General features: G+C 34.8%; 1 protein-coding gene across 3 annotated transcripts in view; it reads right to left on the bottom strand.

The window, feature by feature from the left end:
* Positions 1-18,228, bottom strand: part of TMEM168 (transmembrane protein 168) — a 32,308-nt gene that overhangs the window by 12,675 nt on the left and 1,405 nt on the right. For all 3 annotated transcript variants that reach the window (XM_027075306.2, XM_015067349.3, XM_027075305.2), the window contains exon 2: positions 13,088-14,344. In XM_027075306.2, coding sequence (XP_026931107.1) covers positions 13,088-14,215 — 1,128 coding nt within the window. In that variant the 5' untranslated portion in view covers positions 14,216-14,344. The remainder of the gene's footprint in view (positions 1-13,087; positions 14,345-18,228) is intronic.

Here is an 18,228-nt window from a genome sequence, read left to right as displayed (position 1 = left end):
GATGTAATACCCTTTTTTTGGTACATTGTGTGTTCTCAATTACATAAAATATAGTACATGCTCAATTTAGAAACACTAGAAAACACAAATAAGTAAAAGGATAAGTGATTAAAATCATTGCAAGTACTGTCCTCTACACATGCTTTTTAAAATATTATCAGACTTCACACTATATATTTTTTTTTTTTTACCAAAGTAGGATAATGTTCTGTAAACTTTCTAATATATTGTAAGCCTATTAATAAATTCTACATCATGTGTAAAGAACAAATGGCATTACTATCATATGTATAAAATTTTAATTAGCTGAATCCCTATTGCTAGATTCCGTTTAATTTTCTATTGTAATAAAACCAGAATAAGTATTGAGTTCTCTATTATTTTAAATCCCTTTGATAATTTAAGTTTCATCTTCGGTGAAGTGTTAACTATTTTAACCCTTTTTCCATGGGACTGCCTTTTTATTATTTACAGCTTTGTTTTGCTCTCAGTATGTTTTAGTTAAGACTTTTTGGGGATATATGGCAAGTGCCTTCCTCCTCCCCTTAATGCTGTTTTTTGCTTAGCATGTTTTTAATTGTAATGTCATTTTGTGTAAGTTAAATCTTTCTCCACCCAAAGGTCAAGAAGATTATTTTACATTACCCTTTAAAGGCTTTATTATCTTGACCTTTGCATTTTTTGGCCTGTAATCCAAATGTAATTGATTTTTGTTTGATTATAATCAACTTCACTTTTTTCTAACTGTACACTGAATTACTCAAAAAATCTCAACCATTTCACACTATTCTACAGTGATGTTTCTATCATAAATCAAGTATTCTGGGATTTGTTTTTGTACTCTTTTCTGTTCCACTGGTCTTTTTGTCCTTTCAAATATTTCCTTTGGCCTTTATTTCCTCCTTTCTTTTGGGACTCCAATAAAATAGAGACCTTCTCATTGTATCCTTTTTTGAGACTTACTCTTCTGTGTGTTCCCTATTTTTCTTTTGTGCTCCTTCTTGCATAGCTTCTTCTGAAATGTATCTTTGAATTCACTAATGCTCACTTCAGCTTTATCTAACGTTAGTCTTGCGCAATGAATTAATTTCAGGTATTTTTAGGATTCTAAAACTTGCTATTTTTAAGTCTGCCTTGTCACTATTTTATAGTTTCCAACTTCCTACCATTATGTACTATCTTTGCTTTTTCCAGCTTTGTAAATATGATGGTTTTCTGTGTTTGAGAATTCCATGATCACAAGACTTTTTGGTCATCTGTCTGTTGGTCCTGCTGTTTCTTGCTCTTGATACCATGTGTGTGTGTCCCTGGTTATATTTATGAGCAGAACACTGTATGCAAAAATACACACACATATATAATTATAGGACTAATTTCAGGCCTAGAATAATCCAGTTTCTCCAAGAGGATTTTTGTTGGTTCCTTCCAGGGAGCTGGGGCTATTACAAGTACGTATCTTAATCCAGATTGGACCACTTAATCCAGGTCCCATCAGTAACAGAACACAAGGTCAGGATACAAATTCATGAGCACCCTGTAATGTACACAGCTTCACACTTTTCCTTCAGTGTGTCATCTTAAAATGGGAGGTAATTTACCAGAGACCCCACCTCTGAAGTTCTAGACTGACTTGCTCCTCTTGATGGAAATAGAAGTGCAGTTCAGATTTAAACTTTCCTCCACTAACATGTCCACAGGGCCCAGTGTTGAGTATTACTATCCCAGAAGGTATGACGTGTATTTTCATTTATTCAAGTCTTCTTTCAAAGCCTTCACTGGAGTTTTCTATTTCTTTGTAAAAATGTCAAAAGTTTCTTTTAAATCTATTTCTAGGCATTTTATGTTTATTGTTCTTTTTTTAAGCCTATTTATCAATTTAGAGGGAGAGCATTTATGAGCAAGGGGGAGAGGCAGAGAGAGGCAGAGAGAATCCCAAGCAGGCTCTGTGCTGTCAGTGCAGAGCCCCACATGGGGCTTGAACCCACAAACTGCGAGATAATGACCTGAGCCAAAACTAAGAGTCAGATGCTTACCCAACTGAGCCACTCAGGCACCACATGTTTGTTGTTCTATGAGTGGAATGATTTCTATTGCATTTTCTGATTACTGACTTCTAGGATACTGATTGTTTTTTTTTTATATTTACATGTTATTATTTGCTACCTGAATAGTATTAAACATATATATTCTCACTATGCACCATTTATTTCTTCTTATAGTACTTATATTATACAATTCCAAGAGAATTTACATAGTTTTTATACTGGCTAGGTTAATGATAATTCTGTCAACAAAATCAACCTTTTATGAGAGAGTTTACGATGTTAAAGATGCAGTACAATTCTCACAACTATTACTACAGCATTTTCACCTGATTTTTCAGTTTGCTCTTCGGTTTGCCAGGTAGTCATCTTATCTACAAATACTAGTATTTCATTTCTTTCTTATTTTCCAAACATTTACTGCATATGTTGCTCCGGTATAACAAAAAATCTTTTGTGTACAGGGGTTTAATTGATCAAAGGATTATTTCTACATTTTGTCAGCCATTCATATAAAAGAATTACTAAATAACATGACCAATATGACAACTTTATTATTTCTACCTTTAACTTTATGTAACTTGTACTTTTCTGATCAAGATGGTAATATAAGAAACTAATTCACTATGTTACCATTTATAGCAAGGGTCATAAACACCTTCAGGATTATGTGAAGCAGCTGTGATAAATAGTGGTAAAGATTCTAAAGGAAAGTGCATTGCTGCCTAAAGGCATACATTTTCTTTTTTTTAGAGGCATTTAAAAAATTTATTGAAATATAATTGACCTACAGTGTTATATTAGTTTCAGGTGTACAACACAGTGGTTTGACAATTCTATACTTTACTCAGTGCTCACCAGAGTAAGTGTAGTCACCATCTATCACCATACATTTTCACAATATTATTTATATTCTCCATGCTATACTTTTCATCTCTGTGACTTACTTATTTTATAACTGGAAGTTTGTACCTTTTAATCCCTTTCATCCATTTTGCCCATACCCACACCATTCACTTGCCCTGTGGCAACTACCAATTTTTTCTCTATATTTAAGAGTCTTGTAGTTTTGTTGATTTGTTTAGATTCCACATGTAAGTGAAATCATACGGTATTTGTCTCAATTATTTAAGGCACATATTAAAAGATGTTCTGGCTTGGGGCGCCTGGGTGGCTCAGTCAGTTGCCTGACTTCAGCTCAGGTCATGATCTCATGGGTCATGGGTTTGAGCACCACATCCAGCTTTGTGCTGGCAATACAGAGCCTGCTTTAGATTCTGTCTGTCTCTCTTTCGCTTTAGCTTCTGTCTGTCTCTCTCTCTCTGCTTCTTCCCCACTAGTTTTCTCTCAAAAATAAACATTAAAAAAAATCTTAAAAAAAAATGTTCTGGCCAAATAAAACTGGTCGACTCAAAATTCTTGCAGGTATGTTGATTTATTTATTTTACTATACAGACATAATTAAAGGATTTAAAAAAGAGAATTACAAAAGAAATCACCCTCTTAAAAAAAATTTCCTATACATTTTTCCTAAAATCAGGATAGATTTTAGAAGGATGAGAAGTTCAGGTGTGTAAGCAGCCTTTTTGTACTAAGTTACTAGGAAATTTCAGGACATACAGAAATACATATTGAAGATAATTCATAAATAAGGAATTTGATACTCTAGAGTTGGGAACTAAACTTTGACACTGCAAATTGAATGTTATACCAAGAGAATGTTATACCATCAAAAAATGTTAACTTGGGACACCTGGGTGGCTCTGCTGGTTAAGCTCTTAAGTCCAACTCTTGACTTTGGCTTAGGTCATGATGTCATGGTTCCTGAGATAGGGCCCCATGTCAGGCTTAAGATTCTCTCTCTCCCTCTCCCTTTCCCCCTCCCTGGCTTGCAGGAGCTCTCTCTCTCTCTCTAAAAAAAAAAAAAAAAAAAAAAAAAAAAAAAAAAAAAATTGTTCAATTCTCATTTTGTTTAATCAAAACATTTTTCTTTAGTTAACGCTACTTATTAACTTGCTATCTCTGCATCTTTCCTATTTCCTACAGTAAAAAGAATGGAAATTTCCATTTCCAAAAGCTGGCCCAGGAATATTTAAGTTTGGCCTTATTTATCAAATGTTGTCAAGGGTAGAGACTACCCTTTGTTTAAATATTCATGTGTATACAATACCAATGGTTATCACTGACTTCTTTTGAATTACCTTAAAGAATTTTATAAATCTAAGATTTTTATTGTGAAATTAAAATATAGTTTTACCGTTAGAAAAAAGCATTGCATTGAACAGTTTATAATTTAACAATGAACTACAGTAATGATAAACTTCAATTGCCAGTCTGTGTATACCTCAAGTAGGAAGCCTTATTAAATAATTTAAAATTCCAATTAAAATGTTAACTGATAGTGATGTTATTCAACAGTCTCATGTCAGTTATACAACACTGATAATATTTAATATAATAGAACTAAATAAGCAGATATTTAGAGGTTTACTGATCACAGATGGTTTGCATACAACAGATGATCTGTTTTTATAATCTTAGAAAACTGGTAATTTTATATTGTCATTAATTTTTAAAAGTCAAATTTAACAAAAAAATCATTAAACATTTTTATTAGGTTATTTTGAGTAAGCAAGCTTAGAAAAAAACAGTATTAAATATACTATCAAGATAACATACACAAATAAAAGTGAGCAGTTTGGCAACACAAAAATATTAGCAGTCTTCACAGATGGCAAATATGTCCAAGGGGAGAAAAAATATATTTAGGATGTTTTAGCTACTTGCCATTTTCAGAAAGCTTCAATTTTACTGGCATGCAAACGTTTACAGCTTCAACCTAAAAGGCATTTGTGACTCTTGGTATATTCTTATATTTGAAACAACTCCCTGTAATAAATATGATCAACTTACCCAATGAAAACTTTTAAGTGTAGGTACTTTTCTGGCTTTGTTTCTCCAAATCACCCTATGGACACTATCAAACTATAGGACATGATTCAAATTTTAAAGCAGATAGAATCTGAACATACTAGCAGACCAATAAACTGTAAGTAATATCCTCTGTATGAAAGTAGTAACTAGCTATTCTCTATTCAGCTAGGCTTTCAAGTCATGGTCAAAATATTCAACCATTTCATATCATAAAATTTCTCAGATAATAGGAACCAAATCTCTTTATGCAATATACAGATATCAATGTTGGAATTTCATTTTTAAAAATATGGCATTTACATAAGAGATAAAATTAACGTTTAGAGGTATTTTTGTAGCAGCCACATTAAGTAAACCAGATTTAGTAAACAGTATACATGGAAATCTAAGGAAAATGGAATTCCAACTAAGAAACACTATATTAATGGAGATATTATGCCTTTTAATGTGACAAACCCATATTTAAGAAATAATAGGCAACCTCCAAAAATGTGTTCAGTACAGAAAATTTTAAGAACATTAGGAAAGCTACTTCACAGTTTTAAAGTCAAGTGATTTCTTTATACAGAGGCAATAGGGTCTAGTGGAAAGGGCTCAAGCTTTGGAGTTAGACTTTGGTTCAATCCTAGCTCAGCCATGTACCATCTGTGTGTACCTGAACAAATTAATTAACCTTTGAGTCTCAATCTATAAAAGGGGACTAATATTTATTTTGTGAGCTTATACTACAGATTAGAAATATGTGAAATATGGCTAGTACAATAAATAATTTGCAGTGAAGCATTTTCAAATTGAAATGAAGTCATTATGAGCACGCCAACAGAAATCTCAAAGACGATTATTTTTTCATCTAAATGACTATTGCTGATAGGAGATATTGATGTAGAGTTAAAGTTCTATAAATGCATTAGAAATCTTATGTTTTTTCTTCTTTTGAGTATCTCAAAATAGAAACAGCAAAAATAGACTTTTTTTTTTCACTACAACCCTAATAAAGGTGAAACAACAGTGGTATGGGAATCAAACTCAGTCTACTGAATCTTACTTTTCCCATGGGCAAAATAAAGAGATTAAATAATCTCTATGCTCATTTCCAACTCTAAAAATATATGGAACTAAGTAAAGTGGTTAAGAGCTGTGAAGGCAGATTGCCTGGATTCATACCAGCTCTGCAGCCTTGAGGAAGTTTCCTAACCTCTCAATCATGCTTATCTATGAAATGGGAATCATAACGGTACCTATCTCAGAGTATCATGAGAATTAAATGAACACACAAAGTACACAGAATGGTGTAGAGCACATAGAAAACAGTTAATAAATGGTGAGTCTTATTATTAAAATGGAAAACATTCTCTCTGGTCATTAAAATTTTTAAAGATTTTTCAAAGCTGGAATATCATCCAGGGGAAAGATGAAATACTTTGTTTTTACGTCAAGAAAAACAAAATTAGGACCATTGTTGGTGTTTTAGAAAAAAAAAAAGAACTCCTGCTTCACAATGTTCTGGCAGAAATGATGAAACATCAAATTAAAAGAATGCTTTCTAGCTAAAAAGAATTTGTCCCCCCCCCCACCCTTTGCCATCTAGACGAAAATAGCTCAAAACTTTAGGAAGAGAAATGAAACAAAACAAAAAATTATGAAACATGTGCACTTCTAGTTTTGGCAGAAGATTTGAAAACTCCCTGCTCCCCGAGCCAAGTGAAGTAATATGGCTGATCCTGCCATCTTGCTAGAAATGAAACTGCTACATCTGTGGATTTCATCCCTTCCTTAAATGTGGGGCTGATCTTGTTCCATCTGTCACACCCAGTGATTGCCATTGTTTCTCCTATAGAGAAATCAACTATGATTATGGTTTTTCTGATTTGAGTCAAAAGGCTTCTACAAAAAGTTGCTTCAAACTCCCATGGAATCTGCAAATGACAATGGTTGGCAAGGAAAGGCACATAAAATCTCATGTGAATGATAATGAGAGAGAATCTCTAAACATAAGAGTGAGCCATGGGGTATACTTCCTTGGGTATCTGAATGCTTTCTTCCCCTTTTATCCTTATGTGAATTATCAATTATCACAATTTCTGAAAAGCCAATAGCTGAGCAATAATACTAGCACCAAATGTTGTGGTACTGTGTAAGTCTGTCTTATTGACTTATTTTTTTAAAAAAAGGATAAAAGAGGAAAGTAAATAGCACATTCAATGAACATAATACAAATTGCAGGAAACATCAGCTGTAATGTTCCATTTTAAAGTTAGAATGAGATTATGAATAGAACACAACAGAAGTTAATGGTAAAATTCCAGATTTTTAATGTAAATGACTTAGAATGATACTACTGACTCATTCTGACAATGTTATTAAACTCAGTAAAACTAAGGAAAAACAAAAAACCAAGCTACCCATGTAGGATTAGCTAAGATTCTATTCAAGTGAGGTCAAAGATTTCTTAGACATGACATCAAAAGATTCTTAAAAGAAAAAAACTGATAAAATGGACTGTGGCAAAATTTAGAACTTCTGCTCTTCAGAAAACATGTTAAGAGAAAAGATAAGCCGCACACTGGGAGAAATATTTGCAAGTCATATATATGATAATGGACTTCTATCTAGAATAGATAAAGAATTCTCAGAACTTACTATTAAAACAAGCAATCCACAATTTTAAAAGCTGCCAAGACATGTTAACAGGTACTTCACCAAAGAAGACATAGTTTAGTAAGCAAGCACAAGAAAGATACTTAACATCAACAGTTACTGGGGTAACTGAAAATAAAACCACAATGAATTACCACCACACACCTATTAGAATGGTTAAAAAAAAAACGGACAGACAATACCAAGAACCAGTTATTATGTGGAGCAACTGGAACTCCTATATACTGTGGGTGAGAATGCAAAATGGTACAGCTGCTGTGAAAACATTTTGATAATTTATTAAACATAATCCATGTTTATTTTATTTTTTTAAATATTTATTTTTGAGAGCCTGCACGCATGTGTGCGTGAGCAGGGGAGGGGCAGAGAGAGGGGGGACATAGGATCTGAGGCTGGCTCCGCACTGACAGCAGAGAGCCCGATGCAGGGCTCAAAATCATGAACTGTGAAATCATGATCTGAGCCGACCAAAATCAAGAGTCAGATGCTCAACCGACCAAGCCACCATGGCACCCCCATTATTCACATTTATGACATGACCCAGCAATCCCACACCAAGTAAAATAAAAATTTATTTTAACAAAAAACCCTATGAATGTTTACAGCAACTTTTATATTAACCAAAAACGAATTTCAACATCACTCAAGTGAGTAATGAATAAACTGTGAGATACCCATATAATGGAATACTGCTGCAATACAAAGGAATAAATATAATACAATACAAAGGAATAAATATAAACAACATAGATGAATCTATATGAATTATGCCAAGTGAAAGGAGCTAAATTCAAACAGCTATATACTGTATGATTTCATTATATGACATTCTGTGAAAGGAAAGTGTCTAAGGAGAACAAACAGATCAGTGGTTGTCAACTCCTGGGGGTTGAGAAAGGGACAGACTACAAAGGGGCAGAAGGGAATTTTGGGGGGTAACTGAACTCCTCTATATTTTGACTGTGGTAGTGGTGGTCACACAACTATATGTATTGGTCAAAACTGCAGAATTATACACTAAAAAGGATGAATAATACTCTATGCAAATTTTTCCTTAACAGAAAAATTTTTATATTATAGCTAAGTAAAAGTAACAGAACCCAAAACTAACATGCAAAAAAGCTTAAAATAAGAAAGTGGCCAAGCCCATTTTTGGAAATTAGGGTCCAAGCTACAATTGTACTCCACTAGGAAGCTAAATCTCATGTTTTTGTTTGTTTGGTTTTACTCCTCTAGTAGTAAAATAACCATAGATTTGACTCCTAAAAAATATGCTTTAAAAAATAAACCTACTAGTGGGGCGCCTGGGTGGCGCAGTCGGTTAAGCGTCCGACTTCAGCCAGGTCACGATCTCACGGTCCGTGAGTTCGAGCCCCGCGTCAGGCTCTGGGCTGATGGCTCAGAGCCTGGAGCCTGTTTCCAATTCTGTGTCTCCCTCTCTCTCTGCCCCTCCCCCGTTCATGCTCTGTCTCTCTCTGTCCCAAAAATGAATAAACGTTGAAAAAAAAATTTTTTAAAAAATAAAATAAACCTACTAGAAACTGTTTTATAAATTCCAAATGCTCCTAGGTCATTAACTCAATAAACCCCATCATCCTACATTTCCAACTGCTCCCTTTATTCTCTCAATATCTTTTTAACATTTTTAGACTATCCACCACATCAGAACACTATTCAACTCTACATCTCATCAACTTATTTCAAGATCTCTTTAAATTTTACTTCTCAACAAGATCTTAGGAGAAAATCGCTGTGCTAAAGGGAAGACTATCATCTTAGTCCAGGTGCTTATCTTTTGCTCCTAGCTACCCTTGATTTCAAGCTACCTCTACTTTCACTGATCCTATCTTTGGCTGACCAATCTCCTCAAAAGGTTTCTTCCTTTTTTTTTTTTTTTTTTTTTTCCTGCTACACTGGGTCTGCCCCCACCCAATCAATGGAACTATTTTTTCAGTGGAAATCCACTAAAGGATATGAAAAAATGGGTTTATATTATATTGTTACAAAGCTATCAGTATCAATATCATTTAGGAATGTTAAACATAGGTCAATTTTTAAAAAATAATTAAAATCTAAAGAATTTGATATAGGACTTAAAATTTACTTGGATTAACAATGATGTTATGCCAAAAGCGGTCCTGGCCTTATAAAACTCAAATTTTTTGCCTTTCACTATATAATTTTCTGATGCTTTCATCAATCAAAAGGGTTAGAACCTCTATAAATCCAGTGGAGTGTTTCCTAAATTGTTTCACACAGAGGTTTATAGGTATGGTTGGGGGTACCTCTTAATGAAGGGTAGAGGCAAGATTTTCACAGTCAAATAAGTGTGGAAATGTTTCTCTTTCTTCTAACACTTTTTCTCTGAGTATACTCATTAACATCTCACAGAACACTGGACAGAGCACAGTTTGGGAAATCTATACACAAAATACTAAATTAAAATTAAGTTTAAAAAATTTAATTGCATCAAGGACACAATGCCTACATCATAGGCAGCAGTGACCAAATAGTAACTAATTGGGGAATGCAGACAAAACTCAGGTAGATGCATGTTGCTCTTAAATAACTAAATTAATACCTTGTTACTTAATGGGTATACTTTTGATCAGGAGTTTCTGCATCACCTTTAATTTTTTCAAGCTCTTTCCCAAAATCAATTTCAATCTTCAGAATTTTAACAACATCCCCACATGATTTCAATGAATGTTAAAGGCTGAGAAGCACTGGCCTACAACAGGAGTTGGCAAACTTTCTGTAAAGAGCCAGAGAATTAAAATTTTAGGTTTTATGAGCTATGAGGTCTGTATTGTAACTATTCAACTAGGCTGTTTATTATAGTGATAAAAAGGTCTATAAAGAAGATATAGTAATTAAAGATGAATATAGATACCTTAGAACAGAATCCCAAAATACATAAAGAAATGACAGAATTGAAAGGATAAACCCACAGTTTGGCAATTATACCAAGGATTTTCAATATCCCTCTCTCAATACTGATGGAATCAGACAAAAAAATCAACAAAGATGTAGATATAGAAGAATAACAACCAACTTAACCTAGCTGGTATTTACAGCAGAACACTCTACCCAATAACAGCAGAACACTCATTCTTTTCAAGTGAACATGGTGTTTTCTCCAGAATCAAACACATGCCAGGTCACAAAACAAGTCTTAACAAAAGACTAAAATCATACAAACTATGTTCTCCAATCACATGTAATTAAATTAGAAATTAATAACCAAGAAACGTGGGAAATCCCTCAGATATCGCCATATCAGACAACCAATTTTTAAATAACCCAAAGGTCAAAGAGTAAATTTTAAGGGAAATTAGAAAATACCTTGTGAGACAGCCTAGTACTAGTAGAAGGTCACACACATGGATCAATGGAACAAAAAAGAGAGCTCAAAAATAAAGCCTTACATTTATATTTCATTGATTTTGGTCAAAGGCACCAAGGCAATTCAACAGAGGAAAGGATAGTCTTTTCCTAGAATAATTAGAAAGCCCTATTAAAAAAAAAATTAGATCCTAGACAAAAATTACTGCCAAATGGATCATGCACCTAAATATCAAAGCTAAAACAATACAATCACTAAAGAAAACTAATTTATAGAAGAAAATCTTTGTGACCTAGGGTTGAGCAAAGACTTCTTAGATAGAGTACTAAAAGCACAGTCCATAAAGAGAAAGCTGGTAAATTGTACTTCATAAAATTTAAAAGTTGTACTCTTCAAAATGTGTCATTAAGAAAAAAAGATAAGTCACACACTGGGAGAAAACATTTCCAAATCATATATTTCTAAAAAAGGACTTGTATGCAGAATATAAAAAGAACCCTTAAAACTCAATCATAAGAGAAATAACTCAATTTACAATGGGCAAAAGATTTGAATAGATACTTCAACAACAAAGACAAGTGAATGACTAATACATTAAATGATGCTCAACATATTAGTCATTAGAGACATACAAATTAAAGCCACAAAGAGATACCACTCCACACCTAAATTGAGAAGCAGTCTCAAGTAATTCAACTTTAAAAAAGAGTAGAATGGAAGGAGAGAATATGGAAATTGATTCTCTCAAAATCATTTTTGCTGACATAGTCTTTGGAAAGCTTTTGCGTACTTCCAGTGGTACACATACCACTGATATAAGACCACTGGTATAAGAAAACAAGAAAGGTACAGTGACTTACAAAATAATTGGTTAGCAGGATTTGACGATCTGGAAAGGTGTCAAGCATGAGTGAGCCTGACTTCAAAACAAAAACAAAAACAAAAAAACAAAAACAAAGTAGTTAGCGCTGGAAGGCTGGAAAAGGAGCTAACCTGGTAGAGGGTAGGGAAAGGAAGTAGAACTCTTTAGGAATTTCTGACATTATCCTCCATCATCATCATCACGATCATGGTTCTAATAGTCCCCTGCACTGGCAAATGAGGAAGATGGTCTCAGGCAACACCCACAATGTTTTTATCATTTAATTGACTTCCACACTGGCTCCCTGCCCTAGCCCACACTTGACAAAAAGGTACCATGCCCAGGCAAGTTTCTACATCTCCCTTTAAACACTCACATCCAAAAATCACTCTGTAGCAACTGCAGCGAAGAAGAAAATTGCACCAAGTACAGGTGACCTTCCTTTTTATCCTACATCCTAATCTGATGTACTCAAACTACAGCATTTCTTGCTGTAATAATCATTTATATGCCTGCCTCTTCCCTCTCCCATTAGACATTGTGACTTCTTTCAGACAGAGACCTTGAGATCTTCAGCAACGTGTAGAGTATCTGACATACACTGCAGTCAATAAATGTTCAAAGAATGGAAGACTAGGCTTGTTAATATTATAAACTCCAACCATGCAATTTGAGTATCCTTGTCTACAAAAGACCTTTTTATTTTTTTTTTTAACATCATGGGCAGCAAAAAAGAAACCCATTTTTTCTTTCTTAGGAATGTGATATAGCTAATCACCTTTTACTTAAATAGGAAATGGCTTTATACATATAAAAAAAAAAAATGTGTTGTAGTAAAAAGACCAGGAGCTAGTTAACATGGTTAAGGTTAGTACCAGTGACTCTGGATAGTCTTCGATGGCTTTCAGTTTCTTCAGGCGTGAAATGAAAGGATTAAAGTGCAATCTCTAAGCACCCTTCAAATGTTAATATTCTAAAGATCTTTATCAGTGTTTAAAAACAGGAGGTAGGAGGCATGTCACTTGCTGAGTATTCCTAACATCTTGGTACCTCTCTGCTAGAGAACAAACTAAATTATACTGTCTATTCATTCAGTACTTCAATTCCATGAACAAAAATAAGCACCAGGAAAGAGTCTCCTTTTGAAAAGGACATGACTTTTGAATTCTAATAATTTAGCTCTTGAAGCATTTAACCACACATCATAGGTACTGACATAATAAACCAAACTATATATACACTTACCTGCCAGGAAACTGCTCCTAAAATTGCTGTTGCAAGAAGACTAAAAAAAACTAACTGTTCTGAAATTAAGCAAAAGTGACGCATCCCTTTGGATGCCATGATTCTATCAAGGCTATTGTTATCCACCCTGTGGGTAAAATACACTTTATGGCAGTCATTTAACTTGGTATGGAATCCCCAAAGAGTTAAGAGAAAAATAATATGGCAAATCATCCAGAAAATTCCAAAAATGGAAAAGCCTGGTATTACAAAATACCAGAGGTGAGTGTCTCTAAGTTTAAATGCTGAAAGAATAAAAAAGGTAAGCTCAATCATTCCAATGAAAACAACTGAAAGTCTTCTGCATATTCTTCCACGGTACAAAAAGGGTTTCCACCTTTCAGTCACTGAAAGTCCGCTAAAATAGATGTCAAGGAAAGGGTCGGTTATCAGGCAGATAAAAAAACATGCAAAAGCAATTGGATTTTTGGGAGTTTCCAATGAGGAGAAAAACAACAAGACTGCAAAAATAACTAAGTTTGGAATAGCTAAGAAAGACTTCATTCTCAGGTCAATAATCAGCATGGCCAAAGCTACGACAAGTAAAATGACACTCAGAGACTTCTCCACCAACATAGTTGTGCTGGCAATAGCAAATCCAACAAGTTCCAGAAATTCAACTGTGGTTAGTAAAGTGGGTCGATGACGGACATACCCAGAAATTCTCTCCACCAAAGCACATAATATCCTTAATACTATGGAAGTTAGAAGCAAATATTTGGTTGATTCTTCTTTCACATCATTTTTAAAGGATGAATTGTCAAGAAAACATAGGAGGCCAAGCAAGAATCCAAACCAAAGATTGGAGAGACTTAAACTTGCCGCTTCCATTGAAAAATAATAATAGAGTATGCTGGCAATTCCAAGAACAAAAAGACCAAGAATAAAAATTACCAAAATTAAGGAATTTGCTGTTTTTTCCCATCTTACATAAAGACCTAGGCATATAGCAACCAGTAAGTTGATTCTGGCTAAATAGCCAAGGTAACGCACTGAAGAATGCATATTCACTTCTCTGTTTACTTCTTCCAGTCTTGTCATTGCTAAATAGAGACAATGACTAAAGCAGTAACGCAGTGATTTACACATGTAATCTGGCAATTTGGGCTTTCTCCCCACGTTTCAAAAATTATCTGCTTGTATTTCATCCAGCAAATCCAATGTATCCGTAACTCCTATTTCCACATTTCCTCTGGTGGAATTTTTGTTTATAGTGATCTAAAACGAAAAAAATATATATGTCAGTGTTAATTTTATATAATTCACCTTTTCCACCTATCTTCTTTGTAAAAAATAATAAATGAAATATACAGTTTCTTCTGAAACCCAGTTTTAAATTTGACTTGCATGTATCTTAATGGTAACTGTCTCTGGTTTAAAAATTCACTTTATTCAAACCAAAATGGCAGTGCTTTCTACTTAACATATGCTAAGACTGTATGACTAAATCACCACCAATGAAACTGTTTTTCCAGAGACTAAGCCATTCTTGCTTCAATATTTGATTTTTCAACTACAGGCAAATATGAGATATTCAACCTGGCTTAGGTTGTAGCAGATGGATTTGGCACAATCACAAGTTACTCAGCAGCTAAAAAGAATGATGGACTTCATCCTCATCTTTTTTTTTTTTTTTTCCATCCTCATCTTTAATTTGAAAAGCACTAATACCCAATAATAGCAACCATTACTATCTGCCTAAAATCCTCTACATCTTTTTACAAGGCAGCTCTAACATGCTATAAAATCTTAGTCTTTACATTGTTTAACGAATATACTTATTAGAAGTAAAGTATTAAAATTAGTCCCTAAAGTTAATCTGTAATTTTCCCTGTAGTTTTGTCTCTACTAAATTACTTGGATTATCAAACCTCCTTTCTAAATCTAGATGCTATCTCTGTAGCAAACCAATTCCTGAACTTTCTAGTTAAAATTGTAAAGTTGGAATGCTAACCAATATTTATTGTAAATTAAAAACCTTATAATTTTACTTTTAAAAAGTTAACAATTATTTGTTAAAGGACCCAGATAATTATTTCAATCTTTGAGTGCCCCCCAAAAGTTGCACTTAAAGCATGACAGTGGTCAAAAATGCTTTAACTATCTGCCAGATAACTGTTCAAATTTTCTAGTATACTGTTTCAAAAGAACTGATCCATTCAACAGTTCACGGTCACATTAAATATCCATGGAGAACTCAACTGGATAAAAATTCAAAAAAATGACTTGTTTGTGATCAGCTTATTTATACTTTCTTAATAGGACACTAAAAGACCTGACAGAAACATAAGATAACCTGGAATTAATGTTAATTATCCATTTGGCTAGAGAAGAATGTCAATGAGTGACAATCTTACAGTCTCTGGGATGTTCCAAGTACTATTACTAATTCCACTTCTTACTAATTCTACTTCATCAAGTATATTTTTTACAGATAATCCTATTTAAGTATTCTGATTTTCCTCAATTACATTTTCATCCAATCATTTCTTACTTATGATACCATACACACTAAAGAAAATGTCTTCCTCTGTTTGGAAGGACAAAACCTTATTTTGGTTTTACCTTTTTTCCCCTAAGCTTAAGACACTGAAAAAAATCTAGAATACATTGTATCTTTTTAACATCACTCCTGTATGTTATATAATCATTCAGTGACTATGTTGGCATGTATATCCTCAGTTGATGGTACAGTCTGGGCTTAGACAACTGAACACTGCTGGAGAAAAAAAACAAAAAATCACACACCAGGCTAAATGGATGCCACTCAAATCACTCTCCCATTCTCTGTGACTATCATCCTCTCTTCTTCTAGTCAAATCTCTGACACCCATTTCTCACTGCATTCTCACTATATGACTGCCTCCGACAGGTGTCTGAAGAGAGCTTACTTGGGTTTCCAATCCTACAAACCCATGTCTAACCTACATCTCCTGATACAAGAAAAGAAGGATGTCCCTTCCCTATATAAGGGTAAATCTTTCAGCCATATTAGATATGTTTTTCCCTCTACCTCTTCCAGAACTTGTCTCCTCTCTCTCCAAACTCCCACTCTTATCCATTAGCACTTAAAAGAGCTTTGCAAATGTCTGAGTTTATTTGAGAGACAGCGAGAGTATATGTGCACAGGGGAGGGGCAGAGAGAGAATTCCAGGCAGACTCAGCCCTGTCAGCGCTGAGCCAGATGAAGGGGTCGAACCCATGAATTGTGAGATCATGACCTGAGCAGAAATCAAGAGTCGGATGCTTAACCCACTGAGCTACCCAGGGGCTCTGCAAAGCTCTTTTTAAAAATAACATTGGGGTGGGGGGCCTGGTTGGCTCAGTTAGTCCAGGGTCTGACTCTTGATTTCAGCTCGGTCATGAACTCATGGTTTGTTGGTTCGAGCCCCGAGTCGGCTATGTGCTGACAGCTCAGAGCCTGGAGCCTGCTTCGGATTCTGTGTCTCCTTCTCTCTCTGCCCCTCCCTCGCCTGTACTCTGTCTCTCTCTCTCTCTCACAAATAAATAGAACATTAAAAAGTAATAATAATAATAATAATAATAATAATAATAATAATAATAATACCAGGGCGCCTGGGTGGCTTAGCCAGTTAAGTGCCCGACTCTTGAGTTCAGCTCAGGTCATGATCTCGGGTTCATGGGATAGAGCACCTCGTGGGACTCCATGCTGACAGTGCAGAGCCTGCTTGGGATTCTCTCTCCCTCTGTTGCTGCCCCTCCCCCTCTCCCAAAAATAAACTACTTAAAAAAAAATACCAAAAACCGGAAACAATAGAAACAATCCTCACTCATCCCCATCTTCTCTTCCAAGTTCAATCTTCTGTCCTCTTGACAGATGTTATTTGATTGCTGCACTTCTCCCACCACTAAACAATGGCTCCCACTATACAACAAATTGCTCTGCCAAATTCTAAAATGAGCGGTAAGCTCCTAAAAATCAATGCGTACTTTTCACTTATTATCCTGCACTTTTTTCAAACAACCTTTGACATTGCTGACTCCTCTCAGTTTCTGAAACCTGTCCGCCCTTTAGCTTTCAAAGACTAAACTCCAGATTTTCTTCCTAACCCATTGATCTTTCCTTCTAGGTCTTCTTGCAGACTCTTCGTTCTCAATCCATCCTTTGGCTATTCAATCCCAAATTTAAGCTTTTCTCTCACTATATACTTTCTATAAGCAATCTCATCTATTTCCATGTTTCAATTATTCTCTCTCCCTAATTACACACATATATTAATCTATGTGATAGAAATAAAAGCACCAACTCTGTTTGCTCTTAAAGTAAAACCTAGAAAAAAAGGTAAACGTAAATTGTACCCATAAATCCATATCGTAGAATATACGCAACCACACTGCCAAAATCACCATGGCAGCATATTTTTAAATGGCTAGTTTACAAAGTCTTTCCATATTCTGACCTTCTTCAAAAGACGAGCTGGCTGAATCAGAGAGCAAAGCAACAAAGCATCACAATCTTTTCAACTTGTGTGCCATTAGTCGATTCAATGAGAAATTCCTTGACAGACAGATAAAAATGGAGCAGAGAAGAGTCAATTTGCATAGAGGAAGTTCACTAATAACTCCCAGAGTCTATTTTATAAAACCCACATACTACTCTAACCCTCCTCTCCTTCACCGCCGATATTTAATCCTCACCAAGTCTTATCCTTCTTCCTATACACATCTTAAATGTTTCTACTTCTTTCCATCCCCAAAGTCAAAATCCCAATTTTGGCCACCATTGTCTCATGCTTAAATATCTCCCTGTATCTACTCTTGCCTGCTCCAAGAAACATCCCTTTTAAAACCAAAAATTTGTTAGGTCACTCTGTTATGTAAAACCTGCCAATGGCTTCCCATCATCTTAACCAATAAAGTCTACATTCCTTAAAATGCCTTATAATACTCGCCATATTGGATGTGAATAACTTTCCTGCCTCATCTCTTACCACTCTTCCTCTTGAACTTTGTATTCCAGCCACGCTGACCTTTCAGTTCTGTACTACACCACTGCTATTCCCTCTTCAAGTATACTCCTTTCCCTCCTCCTACCCCCAACCCAGTCCTCACACCTGGCTCACTCCTACTGTTCAGGTGTC

The sequence above is a fragment of the Acinonyx jubatus genome, chromosome A2 (assembly GCF_027475565.1).
Source record: "Acinonyx jubatus isolate Ajub_Pintada_27869175 chromosome A2, VMU_Ajub_asm_v1.0, whole genome shotgun sequence".
In the NCBI taxonomy this organism is placed as follows: domain Eukaryota; kingdom Metazoa; phylum Chordata; class Mammalia; order Carnivora; family Felidae; genus Acinonyx; species Acinonyx jubatus.
Note: the sequence above shows the minus strand (reverse complement) of the source record. Positions and strands in the feature narration are given on the sequence as shown.